Source organism: Hippopotamus amphibius, chromosome 16, assembly GCF_030028045.1.
Source record: "Hippopotamus amphibius kiboko isolate mHipAmp2 chromosome 16, mHipAmp2.hap2, whole genome shotgun sequence".
Lineage (NCBI taxonomy): Eukaryota > Metazoa > Chordata > Mammalia > Artiodactyla > Hippopotamidae > Hippopotamus > Hippopotamus amphibius.
In genome coordinates, this window is record NC_080201.1 from 37604712 (window position 1) to 37628191 (window position 23480).

At 39.6% G+C, this 23480-nt stretch overlaps 1 protein-coding gene across 4 annotated transcripts in view; it reads left to right on the plus strand.

Moving 5' to 3' along the window:
- Positions 1–2072: 2072 nt before the first annotated feature.
- NETO2 (neuropilin and tolloid like 2) overlaps positions 2073–23480 on the plus strand; it is a 73274-nt gene continuing 51866 nt past the window's right edge. For 2 of the 4 annotated variants that reach the window (XM_057712651.1, XM_057712652.1), the window contains exons 1-4: positions 2073–2467; positions 13414–13470; positions 17777–17917; positions 18568–18816. In XM_057712651.1, coding sequence (XP_057568634.1) covers positions 2434–2467; positions 13414–13470; positions 17777–17917; positions 18568–18816 — 481 coding nt within the window. In that variant the 5' untranslated portion in view covers positions 2073–2433. The remainder of the gene's footprint in view (positions 2468–13413; positions 13471–17776; positions 17918–18567; positions 18817–23480) is intronic. The other 2 variants (XM_057712654.1, XM_057712653.1) reach the window with 2 other exon arrangements.

The window sequence follows — 23480 nt, forward strand, 5'->3', positions numbered from 1 at the left end:
ACTGCTAGGCATATACACAGAAAACACCATAATTCAAAAAGACACATGCACTCCAATGTTCATTGCAGCACTATTTACAGTAGCCAGGACATGGAAGCAACCTAAATGTCCATCAACATAAATGGATAAAGAAGATGTGGTACATATACACAATGGAATATTACTCAGCTGTAAAAAGCGATGAAATTGGGACATTTGTAGAGACATAGATGGACCCAGAGATTGTCATACAGAGTGAAGTGAGTCAGAACGAGAAAAACAAATATTGTATATTAACACATATATGCGGAATATAGAAAAATGGTACAAATCAACCAGTTTGCAAGGCGGAAATAGAGACACAGATGTAGAGAACAAACATATGGACACCAAGTGGGGAAAGCGGGGAGGGTTGGGGGAAAATGAATTGGGAGATTGGGATACCAAATTGTACACTCTAAATATATGCAGTTTCTTGTCTGTTAACTGTATCTCAATAAAAGTTCTTAAAAAAAAAGAAAAAACCATTATTTCAGAAGCTGAGAGCGCTCCTTCCAATTCTTTTTGCCCACCATTGTCTGTGACTTACATTTAATAATCTTAATACTGTCCTACTCTCCCGCTAAGTCACTTTATTATATTTGTGGAAAAGGCTCTTAAATGTTTTATTTACTAGTTGGTTCTTGTGTGCAATCTCAGTTTAACTGTAGGTGATTTTCCTTAGGAAGCCAAACATACACACCTTGTATACCTTCCACAGCACGTGGTAAAGGGCTAACTACTTTTATATTAATTGATGTTAAATATGTTTTCACTTGTAAACCTTGTTAATACTTACTTTTCAAGGGATAGAAGGAAAGAGAGATTTTCAGTTGCCGCAAATTGTCCTTAACTTTTACTTGTTATTTATGAAGTCCCTACTGTGTGTCAGAGATATAGGCATAAAAATTCTATTATGATAGGGCCTTAATCACGGATGTTTCACCAGCACCTATCACTGTTTTTGCACGTAATTAACGCTCATTGGAATGTTTTGAGGGGATATATGAATCTAGCCTCCTTGCCCTCAAGCAACCTATATTTCAATACAGGGGGTAAATGAGATACAGGTGAGGAACGAATAAAGCAGTAGATGGGCAAGGTAATTTCAGAGCGTGATAATCACTATGGAGAAGATAAAACAGAATTAATACCACACACTATGCAGTTGTTTGCAAATTTGGAGATTTTGTATCAGCGGAGTCAAGCGACCCCATCAGCACAACTTGGTGGTAAACAGGGCAGTCTCCGGAAGCAGCTTTCTTGCATTTACAACCCTACTTCCCTCACTCACTGTGTGGCTCTGGGCAAATTACTTAACCTTCCTGGCCTCCTTTCTTCCCATCCTCTAACAGTATCATGAGGTGAATCGAGGATTACAGAATTGACACATAAAGGGTTTGGTGCTGTGCCTGGCAATCTGGGAAAGCGGTCCGTAAATGTCAGTCAGTAATCATTCCCGGGTCGGTCAGGTGAACTCACCCGGCGATAAAGGCAGGTGAGAACCTCAGACCCGCTCTGTCCCGAGCCCCGCCCAGATCCGCGCCCCCCGAGCCGAGGCAGGTAGGTAGTGGAGCAGGGCTGAGCGGCACAGGGTTTTGACCTTGAATTGAGGTCCTAGGAGGCCGCGGGGTCGGTTCCCCCTTTCCGTCTGCCAGGGCAGACGGAGGTGGGCAGGCTGACGGGGGCCGCCGAGCCGGGTGGGAGGCGGGCCCCCGTCCCTCCCTCAGGCGTGAGGCCTCGAAGGCTCGGACCCTCGCACCCCGCGCCCCGGGGCGGCGGGGAGCGGGCCGGGCTCTCCCTCGGCTCCGGCCGCTCGGAGCGCAGGCGAGACGGCGGCGCCCCAGACCTCCTCGCTCCGCCCCCAGCCCGGCGGTCGCCATCCGGGCGCACCGCCCACCCAGGGTGCGAGGCCGCGGGCGGTCTCGCCAGGCGATTGGCCGGGAGGGGTGCGAGGGGCACGCGGGCGGGGGCGGGGGCGGGCGGCGGCACATGCGCGCCGGCGGCGCGGCCGGCACGCGGCGCTCGCGCTCCCTGCTTAAATGAGCCTGGGCTCCCCGCGCCCGCCACTTCAGCGGGGCCCGCGCCGCGGCCGCAGGCGGAGCAGCCGGCGCAGGTCCGGTGCCCCGCGTCCGCGCTCCTTGGCTCCGAGGCGGTCGATGGGACGGAGCTCCGCGGAGCAGGAGGCGGCGCCCGTCGGGGGGCTGGGGCCGCGCGGGAGCCCGCCGGGAGGCTTGGGCATGGCGGGCCGCAGGACCTGAGCCCTGCCCCGCGGGGAGCAGCCTGGTGGCGGGCGATGGGGACGGAGCGGGGCTGCCGCCGCGCCAAGCCGTGAGCGCCGCGCTTCCGCCGCCGCCGCCGCCGCCGCCTCGTCGCTGCCTCGGCCCCTCGCGAAGCGCCGGGCCGCTCGGGAACATGGCCCTGGAGCAGCTCTGCTCGGTCCTCAAAGGTAAGCGCCCGGGGCCGCGGACGGCGCCCCCTGCGGGCGAGGCCGGCGTCCCCGCGTCCCCGCTGGGCGCCGAGCGGCCGACGCGCCCCTTTGTCTGGCGCGAGCGGACCGCGAAGCCCCCGCTCCCGCCGCGTCGACCCGCTCCCCGAGCGCTTCTCCCCGGCCCCTGCGTGCGGTGGCGGGGGAGCCGGGAGCGCAGCGGGACGCGGCGGCCCCTCCGGCCCTCCGAGCTGCGCCCTCGCGCCTCTTCCTCGGAATTGCGCGCATCGCTTTGCAAAGTTGTGGGTTTCGAGTGGAGTGAAGGCCGTTCTTTTTCAGCGTCAGTAACAGAAAGTCATTCCGAGCGAACAATGAAAACCCCAGCTGAGGCGTCGCGGCGCGGCTCTCGAGAAGCCCCGCGGGGGCGGGCGGAGGAACGGCCTGCCCGCCGGCCGGGTCCCACCTGCTGCGGCCACGGAGGCTGCGGCACCACTGCGGGCGCCGCGACCCGGCCCGGCCCGGCGCCGCTGCTCGGGGCTGCGCCCAGGCGCTTCCCGGGACCTCAGGATACCCTGCCGCCGCGGTCCGGTCCTTTCTGGTTTGTTGTACCGGGAATTAAAAGAGTCGGCTTGCCAAGTACACAAAGCCCCAAAACATACTACAGCTGCTTTGCATTTTCCAGGAGGTGTTGTTTTCGGTTAAAATTTACATACGTAGATAATTAAGATTGTGATATAAAGTTTCTGAAAATCGGACTGAATAAATCCTTTTTTCGGTCCTCAGAAGGAAACCCCACCACCAAAAAAGGGCTTCCCTTTTCCGCTACAGACTTAGATTGAAAACGGAATAGCTGTGTATTTGTAATGTTATTTTTTAAAATATTGGGTAAGAAGTTAAGGCATTGATTAGCGGTACCGTACATCGCTTTTCCTTGTATCTTGATATTTGTACAGTGAAAAATGTTGGATTATTTTTCCCACTCCATATGAACACTTTTCAAATTTGTTTTACTGGAAAAATCAGTATAATTCTGCTTTAAATTTTAAATGCACAAATTGTTCTTCAGATATTTCTAAATTCATAATTGATATTTTAGCAATTTAACTACCCACTGTATACGTCTGTGTACAGTTTGTACTAAGGTAACCTAAGACTTTCTATCTGGTGATTGTTTCGCAGTTACCCCATAGATTATTAATGATTTTCTCATTGTTAAAATTTTAAAACTCTGAAATCAATTTCTGTCGTCTTCCCTGTCTGCAACTCCCAACTTATATCACTATCTCTTGGAAATTAAGATCTTATTTTACTTTTTCAAAATACACCACGTGCACAGTGGGATTTCTGATAGTGCTCCTTATCTGAATTTTCTTCCTTGTCCTCATTGCCTTAGGATGTCCAGTATAATAACGACATTCCATCTGAGTAGCCCCCTCTGGGGAGAAATCATGTAGATCCATTATATAGCTTTACCTGCAGAACTTGACGAAACTGAGCTGGATAGGACGGAATCTCTCATACTCCTGGAATGGTGAAGGGTTTTGCAGCTTTTCTGCCTTTGCCTTTGTCGTTGGTACACACTGCCCTCTCTGGCCACCGTGGTGAAGCATTAGTTGTTGCACCTTTCAGAAAAGGATTCTGTGGTTGATGGCAGAGCTACAGTGAAAACAATGTTGTATCTGGCTTTTCTTTTTTGAATTTTACCCAACCTACACTATGTTTACATGCTGGTGTATTTTTAAAGCTCAAGCTAACTTGTTGTTGTTAGGTTTATTAGGGAGAAAGCAAGCTATCTTCAAGTCTTCTAAAGTTTATGTATATGTACTTGTAAATATGGGGAATTGGTCTGGAAAGATTCAAGAAATAACAAAAGTTGATTTTGAGAAGGAGATCTGGGAGACTGAGAAGAGTAAATGGAAGATTTCTGTTTCACTGCACACCCATTTGTATCATTTGATTTTTTTTTAAACCAAATGCATGTGTTACCTATACAAACATTAGTATTTTTAATTTTTAAAAATTACCTTTTAAAAAATGTTGGCTTTTCCCCAGGTGCTACCATTCATTATGTGCACCAATGCATGAAAAAGTAGCCCTTAAGTATCCTGTAAGGTGTAAATTGTTTCAACATTGAAGAGGTTCTTATCAGAAGCAGTTATTTAACATTTGCATAATTATAGATATTACCTTCCAAAAGCCTTGTTTGGAATATTACGGTCAGTTTCTACTAAAACAAATCATCCATAATGAGTGTGTGAAATTTTAAGTAGAAGGTAATTTTCTTTAAGATGCCATTGATTCTTTGTTTTACTTTCAGCAGTGAGAACAAAACGATAACTCTGCTAGGCTTTTAAACCTTTCATATATTGTTAAAATTGAATAATTCACTTTTAACTGTTTATGATCACTCCAGGTCTTATAAAATTTGATTTGCCTTCTGTCAAAGTTAAATAAGTATCATAGTCCCATGAAAATATTACATTAGGTTTATAAACCCGTTTTTCACTGTTCATATTCATTCTGCACACTTGCTTCAGGAGAATCCTATTAGATTCAGTTATATTTAAATCTTTATAAACTGTGGTTAAATTTATGGTGTTACAATGCATAACTATCCCTTGGCACTGTGTTTTAAAAATCTTCCCTGCAACTGTGACAAATTTTAACTCCTGTTCTTCATTCTTAAGCCTCTTCCAAGAAATTAAACCATACAGAAATAAGTACCATAATGAAAAACTATCCCTTTAATAAGGAAGTTTTTAAACATAGCCTTGTTAAAAATTAACTTTTTGGGCTCTTTCCCCCCAGGAGTTTGAGAAAATGTTTTAATATTGAAAGTTGAAAAGTCTGATTAAATGATGGTTTTATTATAGTAAATCCGCAGCTTCAATGCAGTTTATCTGTGTTTTGAAACAAAACTCACCTTTTAGGAAAAACATGCAGCCCTGTAATACACATACATGTGCATTACAAAACAAGTTCAAATCAAAGCCACTTTCCGTCCTTTTTAGGAATAAGATAGAAAAAAGATAAACTGTAAAGTTCATATCTAAAATTCTAAAAAATAATCCAAGTTCTGCTCTTGGTTACTACCCATTCAGCACAATCTCCTATCATTTTAAAATTTATGATCCTGCAGAGTAGTTGATGATTTTTTTTGTTCCCCTGCACCATGCAGCACGCGGAATCTTAGTTCCCGGACCAGGGATGGAACCCATGCCCCCTGTGTTGTGAGTGCGGAGTCTAACCACTGGACCCCCAGGGAAGTCCCTGTTGGGTTTTTGTTTGTTTGTTTGTTTTTTGTTTTTTTGATGTGTCCCTGGGACACTTTGAGATCCCAGTTATTGTGGTCTTTGAGTTGGAAAGGGGAATCCTGAAAGGTAATCTAACCCAGTAGTTTCCAAACTTTCTTTAAACAGAACTCCCTCAAAGGAACTCTTATGAGGGGGTACTTAAAAACTAAACAGAAGCAACAGATAAGAATGCACCACGATTAGACAGAAGCCTGTGTGCTGCAGCTGTGACCCAGGGCAGCTAAATACATAAATAAATAAAAGAATAAGGGTGCTCTGACTGCGGAGGAACCTCACCCTCTCAGTCGCTCATCAGAGTGGCCCCCGAAGGACTGACACTTTTTAGCGTATTTGTTTACAAAATTACAGGGTGTAATAATCTGAAAGTTCAATTTGTCCTAGTCAAAATGACATTAAGGTGTGTTGGTTTAAATATGCCTAGAGTAATATATTGCAAATTACAACCTTAGCGGGTGAGAAGATATCAAAAGAGATCTTCAAAATGTGACCTGGTCGTGTTAAAATCTGATGGTAGTTGCTGTGGATGTCTGAGGAAGACTCCTGTATAATTAGAGCATACAAAACAGCCATCTCAAGAGCATTTGGCTAACAAGAAGGTTGTCACATTCTTCAGGACAGAGAAAGCACTTTTGCAGTTGCTCTTTCTTATAAGTGATTAACAACGTGATTAGCATGTGAGGCTGGAGTGATCCCTAAGTTCGCCAAGGTCTATCTTCTTTCTTAACTAAAAAGTAAAATTGTTTGATTAAATTAGGGTACTGTTCTTTTTCTGTTCTTTGGAACATAGCTGATGGAAAACAAGTTACTGCTACCTCAAGGAGTATGTGGACTCTAATTGAACTCCATTCTGCTTTCATTATAGAAAATAGTGAGGAGCAGGGAGACCAGTTAGGCGGTTCTTACATTATGGTATCTCATGATAGGTGTACCAAACCTTATGTTTACCGCTTAGTTGCTAAAAACAGGAAGGCTTAGAAAGAGGTACGTTTAACTACTGACAAAGGTAAGTTGAGTCAGCTTGAGGAAATTGAGTGGTAGCATATCTGAAAAGGAAAAAAAAGTTCTTTTTCTGTCCCCTGATTCATGCTCGAAGAAGCGGGGTCGTCTGTGTGCCTACTATTAACCAAGATGTGTGCTTGTTAATTTGTTAGTGCAGCTCTGTACTATGTGTTGTAGTTACTAGAAGATATAATAGGGATTTTGCTTAGTTACTTCATGTATTCATCTGATTTTTTTTTTTTCTTTTTTTTTTATCTGATTTTTATTGAGTGTTGTTGTGGGTCAGCCAGTCTTCTAGTTGCTAGAGATGCATCAGTGGATCAGACAGACAAGTCCCTCTTTCTAGTAGGAAGAGACAGATAATAAGCAAAAAAATAACAGGTAATGTAAGTAATAAAGTATTATTTATATAATAAAACAGGATGAAGAAGAAAATGTAGAGCTTCTTTAGCAGTCAGAGAGGCCTCACAAGGCCTGAATAACAGGAAGGAACCAGCCATGCAGAGAGGGTCTAGGCAGAAGGAATAACCAGTCCCTAAGGCAAGAATTAGCTTGGTGTGTTGAAGTAATGGGAAGAAGGCCTGTGTAGCCATAGATAGCAGTCGGAAGGTCAGAGGGATGGTCAGTTACCAGATCACATAGGACCTCTGGAGTCAGAATAAGGAGTATGGATTTATTCTAGATGTAATGGGACTCTATTGGAAGATTTTTATGAAAGGCTGTGATGTAATCTGATTTATGTTTTGAAAGGATCACTAGCTGCCAAGTACCGAGTGGGCTATAAGGGACTGTGGCAGAAATAGCCAGTTTTCTTCCGATATCCGTTTTACTTTTCAGTGATTCTCTGAATTTTAACTAAGCACACAATCACGCAGAATGAATACTAGATTTTCCAGCTTTCCTTAGGATTGGGTGTGGCCATGTGACTAAATAAGTCTGATCAGTTGGATGTGTGTTCAACTTTGGGGAAGTGGTGGTGTTTTGGTCATTCAGTTAAAATTTTTATTTTGAGATCACTGTAGATTCTGGGCAGATGTTTTTAAAGGAAGGAAGAATGCCCTATGACATTTCTCCATTCTTGCTGACTGTAATGCAGGCATGGTAGCTGAAAAGAAGATACAGTACCTGGCACTCCAGTATCTATATTGGACCATGAGATGACCTTGGAAATGAAAGTCGTACACAACTGAACAATAAGATAGAAGGAGCTTAGGTCCCTAGTAATGGTATAGCCTTCACTCTAGCCCTTGACTACTTACCTGGACAGTTTGTTTACTTAATAGAGAATATCTTGTTTAAACTACTTGTTTGGGTTTTTTATCACTCATGCCAAACGTTATGCTAACATGATAGGAATGTGCAAAATCAGTGAAAGAAACAAAACCAAATAGAGAGCTAGTGAATAGTCACAGAAATGAAAAGTATGAATGCTATCTAATAAAATTTATCTTGAAAGAGTTCCTAGAAAAAGCAGGGTTTTAACAGCGTGAAGGTAATTTTGTAGAAGCAGAGGGAGGTCCATGGCAAGTTCAGATGTTCAGAAACAATTAGTATTTGTAGGGACATGATGAGAATACACACATACACACACACACACACGTAGTAGAGCATTCACCAACATTTCCAATACTAACTCATCAACTCCTTTGTGCCCACCCTCTGCCCTGCCCCATCCATCTTGGCCCACACCTGCTTCTATTGTCACCAAAAGAGAAAACAGGCAGCCTCTTTTTCTTTCAGTATACTGTCACTGTCCTATTGCAATGCTCTTCAAAGTGTGGTCCCAGGGCCAACAGCTTTAGCATCACTAGGGAATTTGTTAAAATACAAGCTTTCAAGCCCCACGCCAGGCCTACTAGATCAAAATCTCTGGAAGTCCCCCCCCCCCACTGAGTCTGTGTATTAATAAGCCCTCCAGGTGAATATGATACACACTAAAGTTTGAGAACTGCTGTCCCAGTGATTCATTTTTTAACCTGGAAGAACTGATGAGTGGAATTTGTACATTTTTAAGCCTTGATATATATTACCATATTAACCTCCCAAAAGCTTTGCCAGTTTACAGTCCAGTGGCAGAATAAGTTAGTTTCCTATATCCTGACCAACACTAGAAACTGCATTTTTTTTTTATATTAGTAAAGCTGAATTTCTCCTTTTTTTGGTCACATTTTTCTAGTGGCATAATCTTTTTTCCCATTTATTTGTAGTTTTTATTTATGTTTCTGTCTTTTACAAATGGTGTTCTCCCAGAAGTATAAATATAATTCACCTTTTTTCAATCTGCTATTTGTTTTTCTATTTATGAATAGCTTTAGATAGGGATCTGTTTTTTCCCAAAATGATTAACAAGTTATCCTAGAACCATTTATTAAAACTGCCCTCTCACCAAGTGTTTCAAATATCACATATATCGTAAAAAATTCTGGGATGTATATGTCTGTTTCTGAGCTTTTTCTTTTCCATTTTCCTATCTTAAGGCTCCTTGAGAATAAGGACCGTGTCTTCTTAGTTTGTTGTAGTTCCAGGGACTGACTCACTGCTTGTAACACAGTGGATGCTAGTAACGTTTGTTGACAGGTCATCTATTTCTTCCTCTACTGTTGCTACATTTTATAATTACTGTAGCTTTACAGTAAGTATATTATTTTTATGTATTTTAGTCTTTTATTTTTATATTTTCCTTGGCCAATATAAAAAAGTCTTTAAGATGACCATTAGAAGCATTTTAAGTGCCCAAAAAACTAAGATTTTTATTAAAACACTATTAAATATTGTATGACTTACTGGGAAGAATTGTTACCTTTACATTGTTTTATATTAAATTTATTTACCTGTTTATTTAATTCATTTTGGTCTTACTCTCTTCCCTTAATAGGTGTAATTATTTTCCAAGTAATTCTCTTGGGACTTCTAAGTTTTAAAATATCATTGTCTATAAATAATAATTTTGTCTCCTTTACACTATTTATTGCATTGGCCAAAGCTGCCACTATTAAGTAACAGTGGAAAGAATAAACCTGACCTTGATTTTTAGTTGATTGAAAAGTACAACCTTAAACTGGAAGGTCTGGGGACTAGATGGCAAGTAGAACTCTGATAACAATGATTCAGGGTTAAAAGAAGCAGCTTGGAGGATTGTACTTAATACCTTGAATAGCACCTGTCTTATCATTTAAGCCTTCATTTTTAAGTCACATCTGTACACTGGTCATTACACTACACTGCACTAAACTCCAGAACCAGAGGTGAGGAAGTAAGTGGTGAGCACTACCTTTTTCAAGCATCAGATCACAAGCAGTTCTCTGCATAACCAGACTCTGTGGTTGTGGAGTTTAGAATTTTTATTTTGGCATGAATTTCAGCCTTAAAAAATCAGTGCCTTCCTGGGTACATTGTCTTTGAATTCGAAGTGTGAGGTATTTCTGGATTTGAGAAATTATTGGAGAAGAGGGAAGAGGGGAGCAAGTGACACATATATCGGGACTAAGGACAAAACAGAGCACAACAGCACTGCTTCATGTACTAGATAATTCCAACATTTGGCATCAGTGGAGTTTGTTTTACTATCGCAGCCTGATTATAGCAAGCAATTTACAAAGATCCTGTTATACAACTAGGAGGAAACTGTGTTTATTATGATATAGAATTTAGGATGATTAATAGTCACAACTGTATCACCATAGCTATCACTAAATATTTGTCCCTGATTGTTTTGCAGATTTGCCTTATGTATATATCTTTTTTTTTTTTTTTTAATTCAGTGGCACAGTTCATTCGGTTGATAGAGTTGTGAATAGCTTTTTTAAACATTTGGTCAGGATTGTGAGCAACACCCTAAATAATGTAGAAAAGATTAATAGGGTTATTTGGTCTTATACTTTTATTTTTATTACAATTTTTCTACCTCGGTTGTATGTTCTTTGCAAATCGCATAAATCAAGTGTTTTACAAAGCCAAATTTTTATTAGTCATTATATAGTATAATTTTCCGGGCACAATTCATCTGTTTGCCATAGTTTTACTGTTGCTGTCCTGGTTTCAGTTTATTGATTTCTTACCTTCCCTTTCTTCCTGGCTTTGTGTTACTTGCTTATATATTGTGAATTATAAATGTGAAAACTGGAAGATTGTTACAGCTGTGAATCAGGAGGAAAGGTATAATGAGCACAGAATTTTGACCAGTTGTGTGTCATGTGAATGGGATGATATGCCTTGGGAAATAGTGTCCTCTATCAAGATACATTGATCCAGATGGTTGTGATACTTGCTGAATTCTCAAGTATCTAATGTTACCCTAGTCTGTCTTTCTGTCTTTCTGCCTGCCTGCCTGCCTGCCTGCCTGCCTGCCTCCCTCCCTCCCTCGCTCTCTCTCTCTCTCCCTCTCTTTCTTCCTCCCTTCCTCCCTTTCTTTCTTTCTTTCTTTCTTTCTTTCTTTCTTTCTTTCTTTCTTTCTTTCTTTCTTTCTTTCTTTCTTTCTTTCTTTCTTTCTTTCTTTTCTTTCTTTCTTTCTTTTTCTTTCTTTTTGTTTTTGGCTGCACCTCACTGCTTGCAGAATCTTAGTTCCCCAACCAGGGATTGAACCCAGGCCCTCAGGAGTGAAAGCGCAGAGTCATAACCACTGGATCGCCAGGAAATTCCCTACTCTTTTTGATTAGAAATCTTCTGTTTAAAAAAAAATTTTTTTGAAAATCCATTCCTCTAACTCCCATCTAGTGCAGAGATGTGAAGAGTTTGGAGGAAGGATTGTTCCTACATAGCATGAGGTCTTCAGCAGTACTAACAACCAAAGAAAAGGAGGGGAAATTAAAGTTGAGAGGAAACAAAAGTCAACAAGAAACCAAAGATGAAGATGTATGATTAGATTATAAGATGTAAACAACACTAGATGATAAGAACTCTGTACATTGGTGACTTTGGCTAGTAGATGCTGAGTGCATGCTACTGAGTGAGCAGTGGCTTCACAGTCACTTAACTAGCAATCTCTTCAGTGCATCTATCTCCCTCACCCCTAAACATCCTTTAAGTCCCCAGCTGCAGTTAACTCCACGCCTGAATTGTTATAAATCTCTCCTCCTTCCCATTTACACTACCTCTGCTCTGCTTCAAGACCTTATCATCTTTGCTTCCTAAGTGACCTCTCTTTTTAAAAATTTAGACTCCATACAACCATTAAGATTAGTGGTCTGAAACACAAATGTGATGTCACAGTGATTTTGCCTTGTAGTCAAAGGTCCAGACTCTTTAGTATGGCATTCAAGTCTTTTTCCAATCGTATTTCATCCTCCTGTTTCTAATCTGATGTACCACTTTTCCCCTCCACATGCTAACTGTACTATCTTACTCAGAATTTGCCAACACCTCCTATAGGTAAGTGCTTATGGCGCCATGTTTTTGTCTAAGCTGTTTCTTTCTCCATCTCTGGGGTAGAAGTTCTATCAGGTTCCGCTGGAATATACCTTTTGTTTCTAAAGTTTTCCTCACTCTATTCCTCTTAGCGCCCAGCAGAATGAATGGTTCCCTTTTCTGCTTCAGTTGTGCTTTCTGTATAGCCCCTGTTAAACTCCTTTTCACCTTGTATTGTAGATTTTCTTTGACAATAGGTTGACTCCTTAAGGACAGCAGTTTGTCCTGAAATCTATCATTTATTTAGCAGAATGCCTAGCACATATAATGGACTTTGTGCAATGTGCATCATCTCATTTAATCTTCATAACAACCCTGTGAGGTTGGTGTTATTAGCACAGTATCCCCGTTTTACAAATAAGTGAACTGAGCTGAAAAGACCTCACAGCTGGTACAGAGCAAAACTTGAACCCCAGCCTAGATCCACCTGACTCCCAAAGTCCATTTTCTTTTAACTGTTTTGCTGTATTTCTCCCCTACCTCAATCTGTGTATCCTCAGTGCCTGCTATTCAGTAGGTGCTCTGTGCGTGCTTGCTGACTGGATGAAGAATAAAAACTCCAGTTCATACTGGAGGCTGGTAGTGTGGTTTCCATTGAAAGGGAGAGTGAAAGATATCAGTGCATCATTCTTAAAAATAACGGTGTTATCTTCAAAACACAAACATATACAAAACAATATATTCATTGGGTATCAGAAATGTTAAACCGGGGGGTGGGGGAGAAGCTCCATTTTCTGAATAATGCTAGCTTCTGTAATGCAGAACACAGCATCGTACCGCACAGCTGTAGAGCGTCTTGAATCGATTTCTAGAAGACTGCTGCCCCCTTACTTCTGTCTTTATTACGGATGTTCTTACAAGGCAAATAATCTAATTGAAGTTTTACTGACATAGTACATTGCAGAGCGAGCCATTATGTGTGTAAAGTCTTTGAGGAGATGGAGTACAGTAATTACAGGATAATTGGTCAGCACAGTTTGTTGTAAAAAAAAATAAATAAAAAGTATGTGCTTTTTAATCATCATGAAATGAAAATGTACTATTAGTGCTTGTATAAATGAGTATAACATCAATTATGTTTTTTCTTGGGTTGTCCTAAGTGCCAAATAGTAACATTTAACACTTAAAAATCTTGAGAGCAAATAGGGGGTTTTAGTTCATCTTTTTTTGTCATCTGATTTTTCTTATAAACTTGGTAAAATCTAATGTAGATTCAACTTTTTTAACTTCTCTTCTCTTTTATTTCTCTAGTGTTGTTAATAACAGTACTTGTAGTGGAAGGGATTGCTGTGGCCCAAAAGACCCAAGGTAAAGAACTTACAGTGCTAATTTACTGCATGTTCAGGACAGTGGGATGGCTTATTTGGAAGGATTACAACTTTTAAGTACTATTTCCATAATCCCTCTAGGGTATTCCAATAACCTAAGGCTTTCTGTCGACCTATCAGCCTCAATTCAGCTTGGTTCAGCTGCAGTTAACTAGAGTAAATTGTTAACATAAAGTCTTGCACTGATGAATTTTAAAAATTGGCATAATTAGTGACTCCTAGAACACTATGGATTATGTCCAAAAATTAAATGATTCATGCTTTATCACTAAGCAAAAACAAAAATCCCTTTTTCCCAGTGTAGACAAATGAAACATTTCCATCAATATTTTATTCAAAGCCCTGGGGACCTGTTCCAATTGTCCTTGTCTATGAAAGAGAATTAGCTAGTGTGACTTTTGAGCCAGATTTTCATAGCAGAGTTTAGTACATTTCCTAAGTAACCTGATTTATTTTTATTTTCATCAGAGTTATACATATACATGACAAAAATCAAAGCATTCTGAAAAAGTTAATTAGGAAAAATCAGTCCCCCAGCCTACTTTAACCCACTTCTCCATGAAGATAACCACTCTTTTAGCTGATTCCTTTGGTATTTTCCTGCATATTTCTAAATAACATACTATACGGTTATTCTTATTTCAGTTACAGGCAGTAGACAATAATTTTCCCACCATGGAAGATGAGAATTAGCTCTTTCATGCACCTACTCTTCAACCTCAACCACATGCAAGTGTTCTTTTAACTTTATGCCCACAGCACCCACATCAATATCATTATAATCCTGGTTACATCTGTTCAGGATTTACATGAAGTCACCCACTGGGCTTTTTCAGTATGAAAATTTTGTCTTTGGGTGTAGGAAATTTTTCTTTCCCTTTTTTCTTGTTTAATTTTTAAAATTCCCTTTTGTCCATTTTCTCTCTTCGGTCTTCAAAGAACTCTTGTTTTGATTTATGTCATAGAGTGTTCTGCCTGTGTTTTCCTCTAAGAGTTTTATAGTGTCTGGCCTATGTTTAGCTCTTTAATCCATTTTGAGTTTACTTGTTGTGCACAGTGTTAGGAAGTGTTCTAATTTCATTCTTCTACATGTAGCTGTCCAATTTTCCCAGCACTACTTATTGAAGAGGCTGTCTTTTCTCCATTGTATATTCTTGCCTCCTTTGTCAAAGATAAGGTGCCCATATGTGCGTGGGTTTATCTCTGGGCTCTCTATTCTGTTCCATTGATCTGTATTTCTGGATCAAAGCAAGATCCTTTTTTGACCCACCTCCTAGAATACTGGAAATAAAAACAAAAATAAGCAAATGGGACTTAATGAAACTTAAAAGCTTTTGCACAGCAAAAGAAACCATAAACAAGACAAGAAGACAACCCTCAGAATGGGAGAAAATATTTGCCAGCAAGGCAACTGACAAAGGATTAATCTCCAGAATATACAAACAGCTCATGCAGCTCAATATCAAAACAAACAACCCAATCCAAAAATGGGCAGAAGACCTAGATAGGCATTTTTCCAAAGAAGACGTACAGATGGCTAACAAACACATGAAAAAGTGCTCAAAATCACTAATCATTAGAGAAATGCAAGTCAGAGCCACAATGAGGTATCATCTCACACCGGTCAGAATGGCCATCATCAAAAATCTAGAAACAATAAATGCTGGAGAGGGTGCGGAGGAAAGGGAACCCTCCTGCACTGTTGATGGGAGTGTAAATTGATACAGCCACTATGGAGAACAGTATGGAGGTTCCTTGCAAAACTAAAAATAGAACTACCATATGACCCAGCAATCCCACTACTGGGCATGTACGCGGAGAAGACCATAATCCAAAAAGAGACATGTACCACAATGTTCATTGCAGCACTATTTGCAATTGCCAGGACATGGAAGTAACCTAAATGCCCATCAACAGATGAATGGATAAAGATGTGGCATGTATATACGATGGAATATTACTCAGCCATAAAAAGGAATGAAATTGAGTTATTTGTAGTGAGGTGGATGGACCTAGAGTCTGTCATACAGAGTGAAGTAAGCCAGGAAGAGAAAAATACCTTATGCAAACTCATATATATGGAATCTAAAAAAATGGTACTGATGAACCCAGTGACAGGGCAAGAATAAAGATGCAGATGCAGAGAACGGACTTGAGGACACAGGATGGGGAGGAGGGGGCGAAGGGGAAGCTGGAACAAAGTAAGAGAGTAGCATTGACATATATATTACTACCGAATGTAAAATAGCTAGTGGGAAGCTGCTGTATAACACAGGGAGATCAACTCAATGACAGGTGATGACTTAGAGGGCTGGGATAGGGAGGGTGGGAGGGAGTCGCAGGAGGGAGGGGATATGGGAATATATGTATAAATACAGCTGATTCACTTTGTTGTACAGCAGAAACTGGCACAACAGTGTAAAGCAATTATACTCCAATAAGCTTAAAAAAAAAACTTGGTATTTCATTACTTATTTAAAAAAAATATTTTCTATTTTCCATTTCTCTTTTAAATGTTTTCTTCTCAGTAGTCTTCATTGAGACTTCCTAAAGTTTATCTTCTAAAGGAAGAATTGGAAAACTTTTTTCTCTAAAGGGCCAGCTAGTAATTGTTTAAGGCTTTTCAGGCCTTTATAGCCACAGGAGCACGTACTCAGCTCTGCAGTGGGAGGGTGAAAACAGCCACAGACAGTACACACATGAATGGGCGTGGATATATTCCAGTGAACCTGATTTACAGTAACAGGGAGCAGGCCAGATTTGGCCCAGGGCCATAGTTTATGGACCTCTGCTCTAAACTTTCTATTTTTTTCATTTTATTTTTAGAAACTTTCTTTTGTTTTCTGAATATTCTTTTTATTTTAGAGTATGCCGTATTCTTGTTTTATAGATACACATTTGACCCTTGAACAGTGCAGGTGCTAGGGGTACCGATCCCCACGTGGTCAGACACCTGCCTGTAACTCTGCGGCCAGCCCTCCGGAGTCGCAGTTCCGCAGCCTCACATTGAGCTGACCGCACGCCAAGTAGCGTGTGAGTGCACCCGTACAGTTCAGTCCCTTGTTGTTCAAGGGTCAGCTGTACTCTCTTGTTCTCTGAGGAGATTAAATGATTTGTTTAGTGTTTGATTTTTTTCTTAATAGTCTATAATCTTTGTTTCCTCAGAGTTGCTTTTTGGTTTTTAATCTGTTTTTCATACTAGAGGCTTTCCTCAAATGTCTGGTGCTCCTTGACTGTCCCTCATAATCATGAGGGGAGCACGCAGATCTGCTCATTAGCCATCTGCCAGTGTAGACGGGCTTCTTTACTGCCGCCCTCCCTGGTGAGTGACCGAGTCCACATCCTTGAGTCTTTTTTCTTTGGGCTCATTAGATTCCCCAGAAAAGATTAAGATTCTGTTTCCTGCTTAGAGGCTCTAATTCTGACGAAGAGGCCTTTGGGGAGTTGAGTGCGGGGAGAGACGGGGAGTGTGGTTCAGCATGTTAACATTCACCTCATCTCCCTGTTTTCAGCTTGGTATTTTCACCCTCAGCTGTGCCTGGTATCCCCTGGTCCAGCAACCCTGTTGTACCTTCTCCAAAGAAATAGTCTAATTTTCTGATATGGTGATAGAGCAGCAGCAGCCTTGATTTGTGGAGTAGGGGAGGATATTAGAAATCAAATCGATTCCAAAGAGACTTTTAACCAAGCCTCATGTGTTTAAAAAGCCCAACTTCACCACCACCTCCACTTCCAGAGATACCTATACTGCCAGTTGTTATCATCGCATCCACTTCTTTGTACTTACGAGTTCATGCCCGTAAAAAATGATTTACTGTTGTTTAAGTGGACTTTGAAGGAGCAGAGCTAAATGCATGTGTTCAATCTATAATCTTTAACAAATAAAATCCCTTTGTAACCTTTGAGTCTTATTTGACTTTGTGTTAAACTAAATGTAGAGGTACCATACCAGAGATAAACTCCTGGGATCCTTTTATTTTTATGTCAGAATTGAATTTTATAGAGTTTTACTGATTTATCAGGTTCTCCCACATGGTTTTGCCCTTGTAAAATCTAAGCATTTTATTTCCCCACTTTTACATGGCAGACTTGTCCTCCAGAGCAAATGTTTCTAGCCAGCGCAGCATACTGTCTTCACCTTCCTTTCACTTCTGCTATATTTAATTTGTTATGCTAAATTTGGCAGTAGTTCTTAAAGATTATGTATACGTGTGTGTAACAGAGTGGGCAGTTGTGGGGAAGTTGTGGGGGGAACTATAAGTAATATTTTAAATTTTTTTCATAAGATGGACAAAATATCGGAATCAAGCACATTCCTGCAACCCAGTGTGGCATTTGGGTTCGAACCAGCAATGGAGGTCATTTTGCTTCACCAAATTACCCTGACTCATATCCACCAAACAAGGAATGTATCTACATTTTGGAAGGTATTTGACCAGTTTCTGTCTTTCGTTGGATTAGTTTTTACTTTATTGTAAAACTAAATACATTGGTTAAATGCCCTGTTTAACTAGTTTGAACATTTAAATATGTATTTTAATTAAACTAGTCATTATAAGTATTTCTTAATACTGACATTAACAAAATAATGGTTGAAATTTTATTGGAATTTTGGATCTCTTAAAGTATAATTTAACTAGATGCATCAGTATAAGAAACTTCTCTGGTAAAAAACTTAAGCTTACTGGCATCTCTTATTAGGCATTATGCAAATTTATGTCCACAGTTACATTAAATGTTTCTTTCATTTCTTCTGTTTTTCTATTCATCATGGTACATTGTATTTCATGAACTAAGCATTAGCTTCTCAACTCTAATTTTAATTAATTAAGTACATTTAACTAATTTAATAAATATCATATGCCAGAGGGAAAGATTACGGTAGTTCTACAGAGTAGCATTATTATTATTATCAATATACAATATAACAGCATGAATTTTGTATATAACAGTTCTCATTATGATCCTCATGTGTGAAACAATAACAGAGCAGTTGTTGTGCTTTTCTCACTTGTGTCAGGCCATTTTTACTTTCTCTTGTTTGCATGGCCCTGATTTGCTCACTCTTATTTTCTAGCTGCTCCACGTCAAAGAATAGAGTTGACCTTTGATGAACATTATTATATAGAACCATCATTTGAATGTCGATTTGATCACTTGGAAGTTCGAGATGGGCCGTTTGGTTTCTCTCCACTCATAGATCGTTACTGTGGTGTGAAAAGCCCTCCATTAATTAGATCAACAGGGAGATTCATGTGGATTAAGTTTAGTTCTGATGAAGAACTTGAAGGACTGGGATTTCGAGCAAAATACTCGTTTATTCCAGGTAAAGAAGTTATTGTTTCAGTGGCTAGGTCTCACTATGGTTTTAGAATCTTATGACTAGAAAAGAGATAGTACACATCACATTATTTCTTACATTTCTTTATGTTTTATAGCATAAATCAAAGCCAAAGACATCACAATAAATACATTTAAAGAATAATTCAAAAATTATCTTATTTTCATGATCTCTACCAAAAATTATTTTGGCAGGTTTTTTCCATTGGAATGATTGAATTAATCACTCATTTGGATGAACAGTCTCTAGAAAATACTAAGCAATAGAATAAATAGCATTCTGCACTTGGAGACAAAAGATCTGGCTTTGAATCCTTTCTCTACCACCTACTAGCTATAAAGTTTAGTATTGAGCACAGAACTGTGCCTAAGAGTTGCTGTTGGTAAGATGGGAATATCTTCCTGAGGCCGCCATAATTTATTACCAGAAACCTGGCAGCTGAAGACAACGTTATTTATTCTCTCAGAGTTCTGGAGGCCAGAATCCAGCAGGGTCACGTTCCCTGTGGGAACTCTAGGGGAGAATCCATTCCTAGCCTCTTCTAGCTTCTTGTGGCTGCCCCAGCATTCCTGGGCTTGTGGCCTCATCACTCCAGTCTCTGCCTCCATCTTCACATCCCCCTCTCTCCTCAGAATCCTTAGCTTAATCACATCCTTTGCCTTAGAATGTAATACTCACTTTTTTTAACCTTATAAGGTAATATTCATAGGCTATGATGATTAGGATGTGGACATATATTTGGGTGGTGGGAGAGGACATCCATTCAGCACACTCTACCTATCTTACCTACCACACAGTTATGTGGGAACACCTTATAGTGCTTAAAGTCTGCTCACTGTAAAAGTATGCATATCCCTAATGCGGGAGCACAAAGATACACTAGTTATTGCTCCTGTCTTCAAAGAGCTTCACAGACTTAACAGGACAAAGAAGTAACCTAGTGTAACAATTATATAATCTTTTTGCTTTTATCTTTGTTTTCATGCAAGAAATTTGCTAACTTAAAATTAAAACATATTAAAATGAAAATATCCATATCCTTATCACCCTATAAATAAAAAAACTATTAACAATATGGTATGCATCCCTTCAGATGTTTTTCTATATCGTTTATTTCGTTTATTTTACATAACGGAGATCTTGCTGTTCTTTCAGCCAGATTACTGGCTTTTTGGCCTAAACAGCATAGTCAGCATTTTTTTCCCTGTTAGCACATGTATTATGGGGATTTTTAAGTGTCACTTCAGTATTTATTTTCACAACATTTTCCAAAAAGTAAAATTTATTCTTTTTTTTTTTTTTTTTTTTTTTAAGAACAGTTTTAGGCTCACAGCACAACTGAGCAGAAAGTGCAGTTACTATATACCTCCTAACCTCCCCTCCCCCCCCCACACAGCTACCTCCAAAAGGTAAAATGAACATCCTGCACCAGGGGTACATTTGTTACAACTGATGAACCTGCAGTGACACAACATCATCACCTGAAGTCCATAGTTTACATTAGGGTTCACTCTTTTTTTTTTTTTTTAATTGGAGTACAGTTGTTTTACAATGTTGCGCCAGTTTCTACTGTACAGCAAAGTGAATCAGCCATAGGTATACATATATCCCCTCCTTTTTGGATTTCCTTCCCATTTGAGTCACTGCAAAGCATGAATAGAGTTCCCTGTGCTATACAGCAGGCTCTAATTAGTTATATATTTATACGTAGTATCAATAGTGTGTATATGTCAATCCCCATCTTCCAATTCACCCCACCACCCCCCCTTGGTATCCATAGCTTTGTTCTATAGGATTCACTCTTAGTGTCGTACATTCTGTGGGTTTGGACAGATGTATAATGACATGTCTGCTGTTACAGTATCATACAGCGTATTCCTACTGCCCTAAAAATCCTGTATGCTCCACCTCTTCATCCCTCCCACCCCAGCCCCTTGCAACCACTGATCTTTTTACTGTCTCCACGGTTTTGCCCTTCAGAATGTCATATAGGTGGAATCATACAGTATGTAGCCTTTCAGATTGGTTTATTTCACTTAATAATATTTATTTAAAGTTTCTCCATGTTTTTTCATGGCTTGGTAGCTTGTTTCTTTTTAACACTAAATAATATTTCAATGTGTGCATGTACCACAGTTTATCCATTCTGTTGAAGGATATCTTGGCTGCTTCCAGGTTTTAGCAACCACAGATAAACCTGCTATAGACATCCATATGCAGGATGGACAAGTTTTTAACTCATCTGGCTAAGTATCATGGAGTGCAATTGCTGGATCACATAAAAATTTGTCTTTAATTTTTGGTTAAATAGATGGTGGCGATGGTTGCGCAACATTGTGAATGTACTTAATGCCACTGAATTGTACACTTAAAAATGGGTAGAAGGGTAAATATTATGTTTTATGTTTTACTACAGTAAAAATAAATTTTTAAAAATTGCAAACAGGTGTCTAAAAAAATTTAATTTGAAAATTCAGGTAGGAGACATATGTATCAACCTGCCAGAATGAAAAAATTGCTACTCTAAAATATCTCAGAATCTTTAATTAGCCTGTTTAAACCTATTTTAATTCCCAGTTTATTACATGTAACTGGTTGCTCAATTCTTGTTCAGACTGTTTTTTGTTTGGCCGCACCACGCAGCATACGGGATCCTCCCAACTGGGATTCAGACCTCTGCCGCCTGCAGTGGAAGTGCGGAATCTTAACTGCTGACTTTGGGCATGGTTATCAAAGTAGGAGGAAAATATTTAGCTTAATTTAGAATACATCACAAAGTCTGTTCTTTTTTAACTTAATAAACTAAACCCAACCTCCCTAAATGAATGGGAGTAAGGACACTTCAGCAATTTCACAGAGAAATCTAAATCTTAAGCAGCATTAGAGTAAAAAGTCATAGCAACTATCTGGCAAATGAATCAGAATTTCTTCATATGTAGGCAAGAATTCTAGGACATTGTCCTTGTTGCACTAAAATTTTCAGAATTATCCCAGTTACTTCCAGGAAGTAGCAATCCATTGAGAGCCTCTACCTCAACAATTATCAGCAGTAGCTCAGAGAGTTTCATTTATTTGAAAGATACTAATTTCTCATCATTGTTAGTAGGTTTCATCCGTATTTACAAATCACTAGACAAAATTTATTTTGTAAATATGACTTTAAATAACTAGACAGCCATGATTCAGCTATTTATGAATTGCCTATTCATTTTGATTTTTTTTCTTTAAGTGGTAAAATTGTGGCATCCTCACCCACATTATAAAGGCAAGAAAGAGTAAGAAAGAAAAATGTTAGTCAGAAAAATTGTCTAGAGAATTAGAATCTAGTCCTGACTTTGCCATTATATGATCTAAAAAAGTCATAATGTCTCTCTGATTCAGTTTCCTCATCTATAAAATAGAATATTACATGATCTTCTTGACGTTACTGTCATTAGGATAAAATTAAACGTAGGGTATGTAGAAACTCTGAAGTACTATAAAATGCAAATGTAAGGTAATATAGTCTAGAAATCCTAAGCATTTTATCATAATTTATCTGTATTTTAACCATAAGCCGTATGAAGTTGTTCTCATGATACATAAAACTAATCGAAGAAAAAGAGCTGCTTTTCTTCAAAGAATCTTTACCTATAAAGTTGCCCAACTTTGGTTTTTAATATTTTTAAAAACATTATTCAAATGATAAAGATGTCTGTTTTTTCTTTCAGATAGTCTAAACTTATTTTCAAAAGTATGACTGTATATAAAACTTTGTAATGTCTTTTTGATACTAAAATATCAATTCAGTTAATTTAGTTCATAAAAATCAAATATCTGGCTAATTTAATTAAATCAATTATTTTGATATAAACTATTGGTTGTCTGTTTTCTATGAACTATTTCGCAATGCAGAGTATCCTGCATATCATCTAGTCATCTTTCTTTATCCTGCCATTGTTAAAAAACAATTCACTAGCTACTACTGTGGTGGGGTGGGGGGTGGGTTGTAAATTAAATGTAACATAAAGTTCACTATTTTAACCCTTGTAAGTGTACACGTCAGTGGCATTAAGTACACTTACAATATTGTGCAACCATCGCACTGGCCATTTCCAGAACTTTTCTGTCATCCCAAGCTGAAACTCTGTCCCCATTAAACACTTAATTCCCCATTGCTCCCTCCCTACAGCCCTGTGAAAACAGTCTCTATGAATCTGACCAATCTAGGAAGCTCAATAAGTAGAATCATATAATGTCCTTAACTGTCTGGCTTATTTTACTTAGCATAATGTTTTTGCTTTTGGGGGTGGGGGGGGGGGGTATTTTTTTTTTTTGACATATGATAGACTGCATATATTTAAAGTGTAGAATCTGATTTTTTGTCTTATTAGTAATGTATATGTGGCAATCCCAATCTCCCAATTCATCACATGCCAACCCCCCCACCCCCTGCTTTGCCCCCTTGGTGTCCATATGTTTGTTCTCTACATCTGTGTCTCTCTTTCTGCCTTGCAGACCAGTTGATCTGCACCATTTTTCTAGATTCCGCATATGTAGCATAATGTTTTAAGACTCATCCATGTTGTAGTGTGTGTCAGAATTTCATTCCTTTTTAAGACTGGATAATATTCCATTGTGTTATATATACTGCATTTTGTTTACTCATT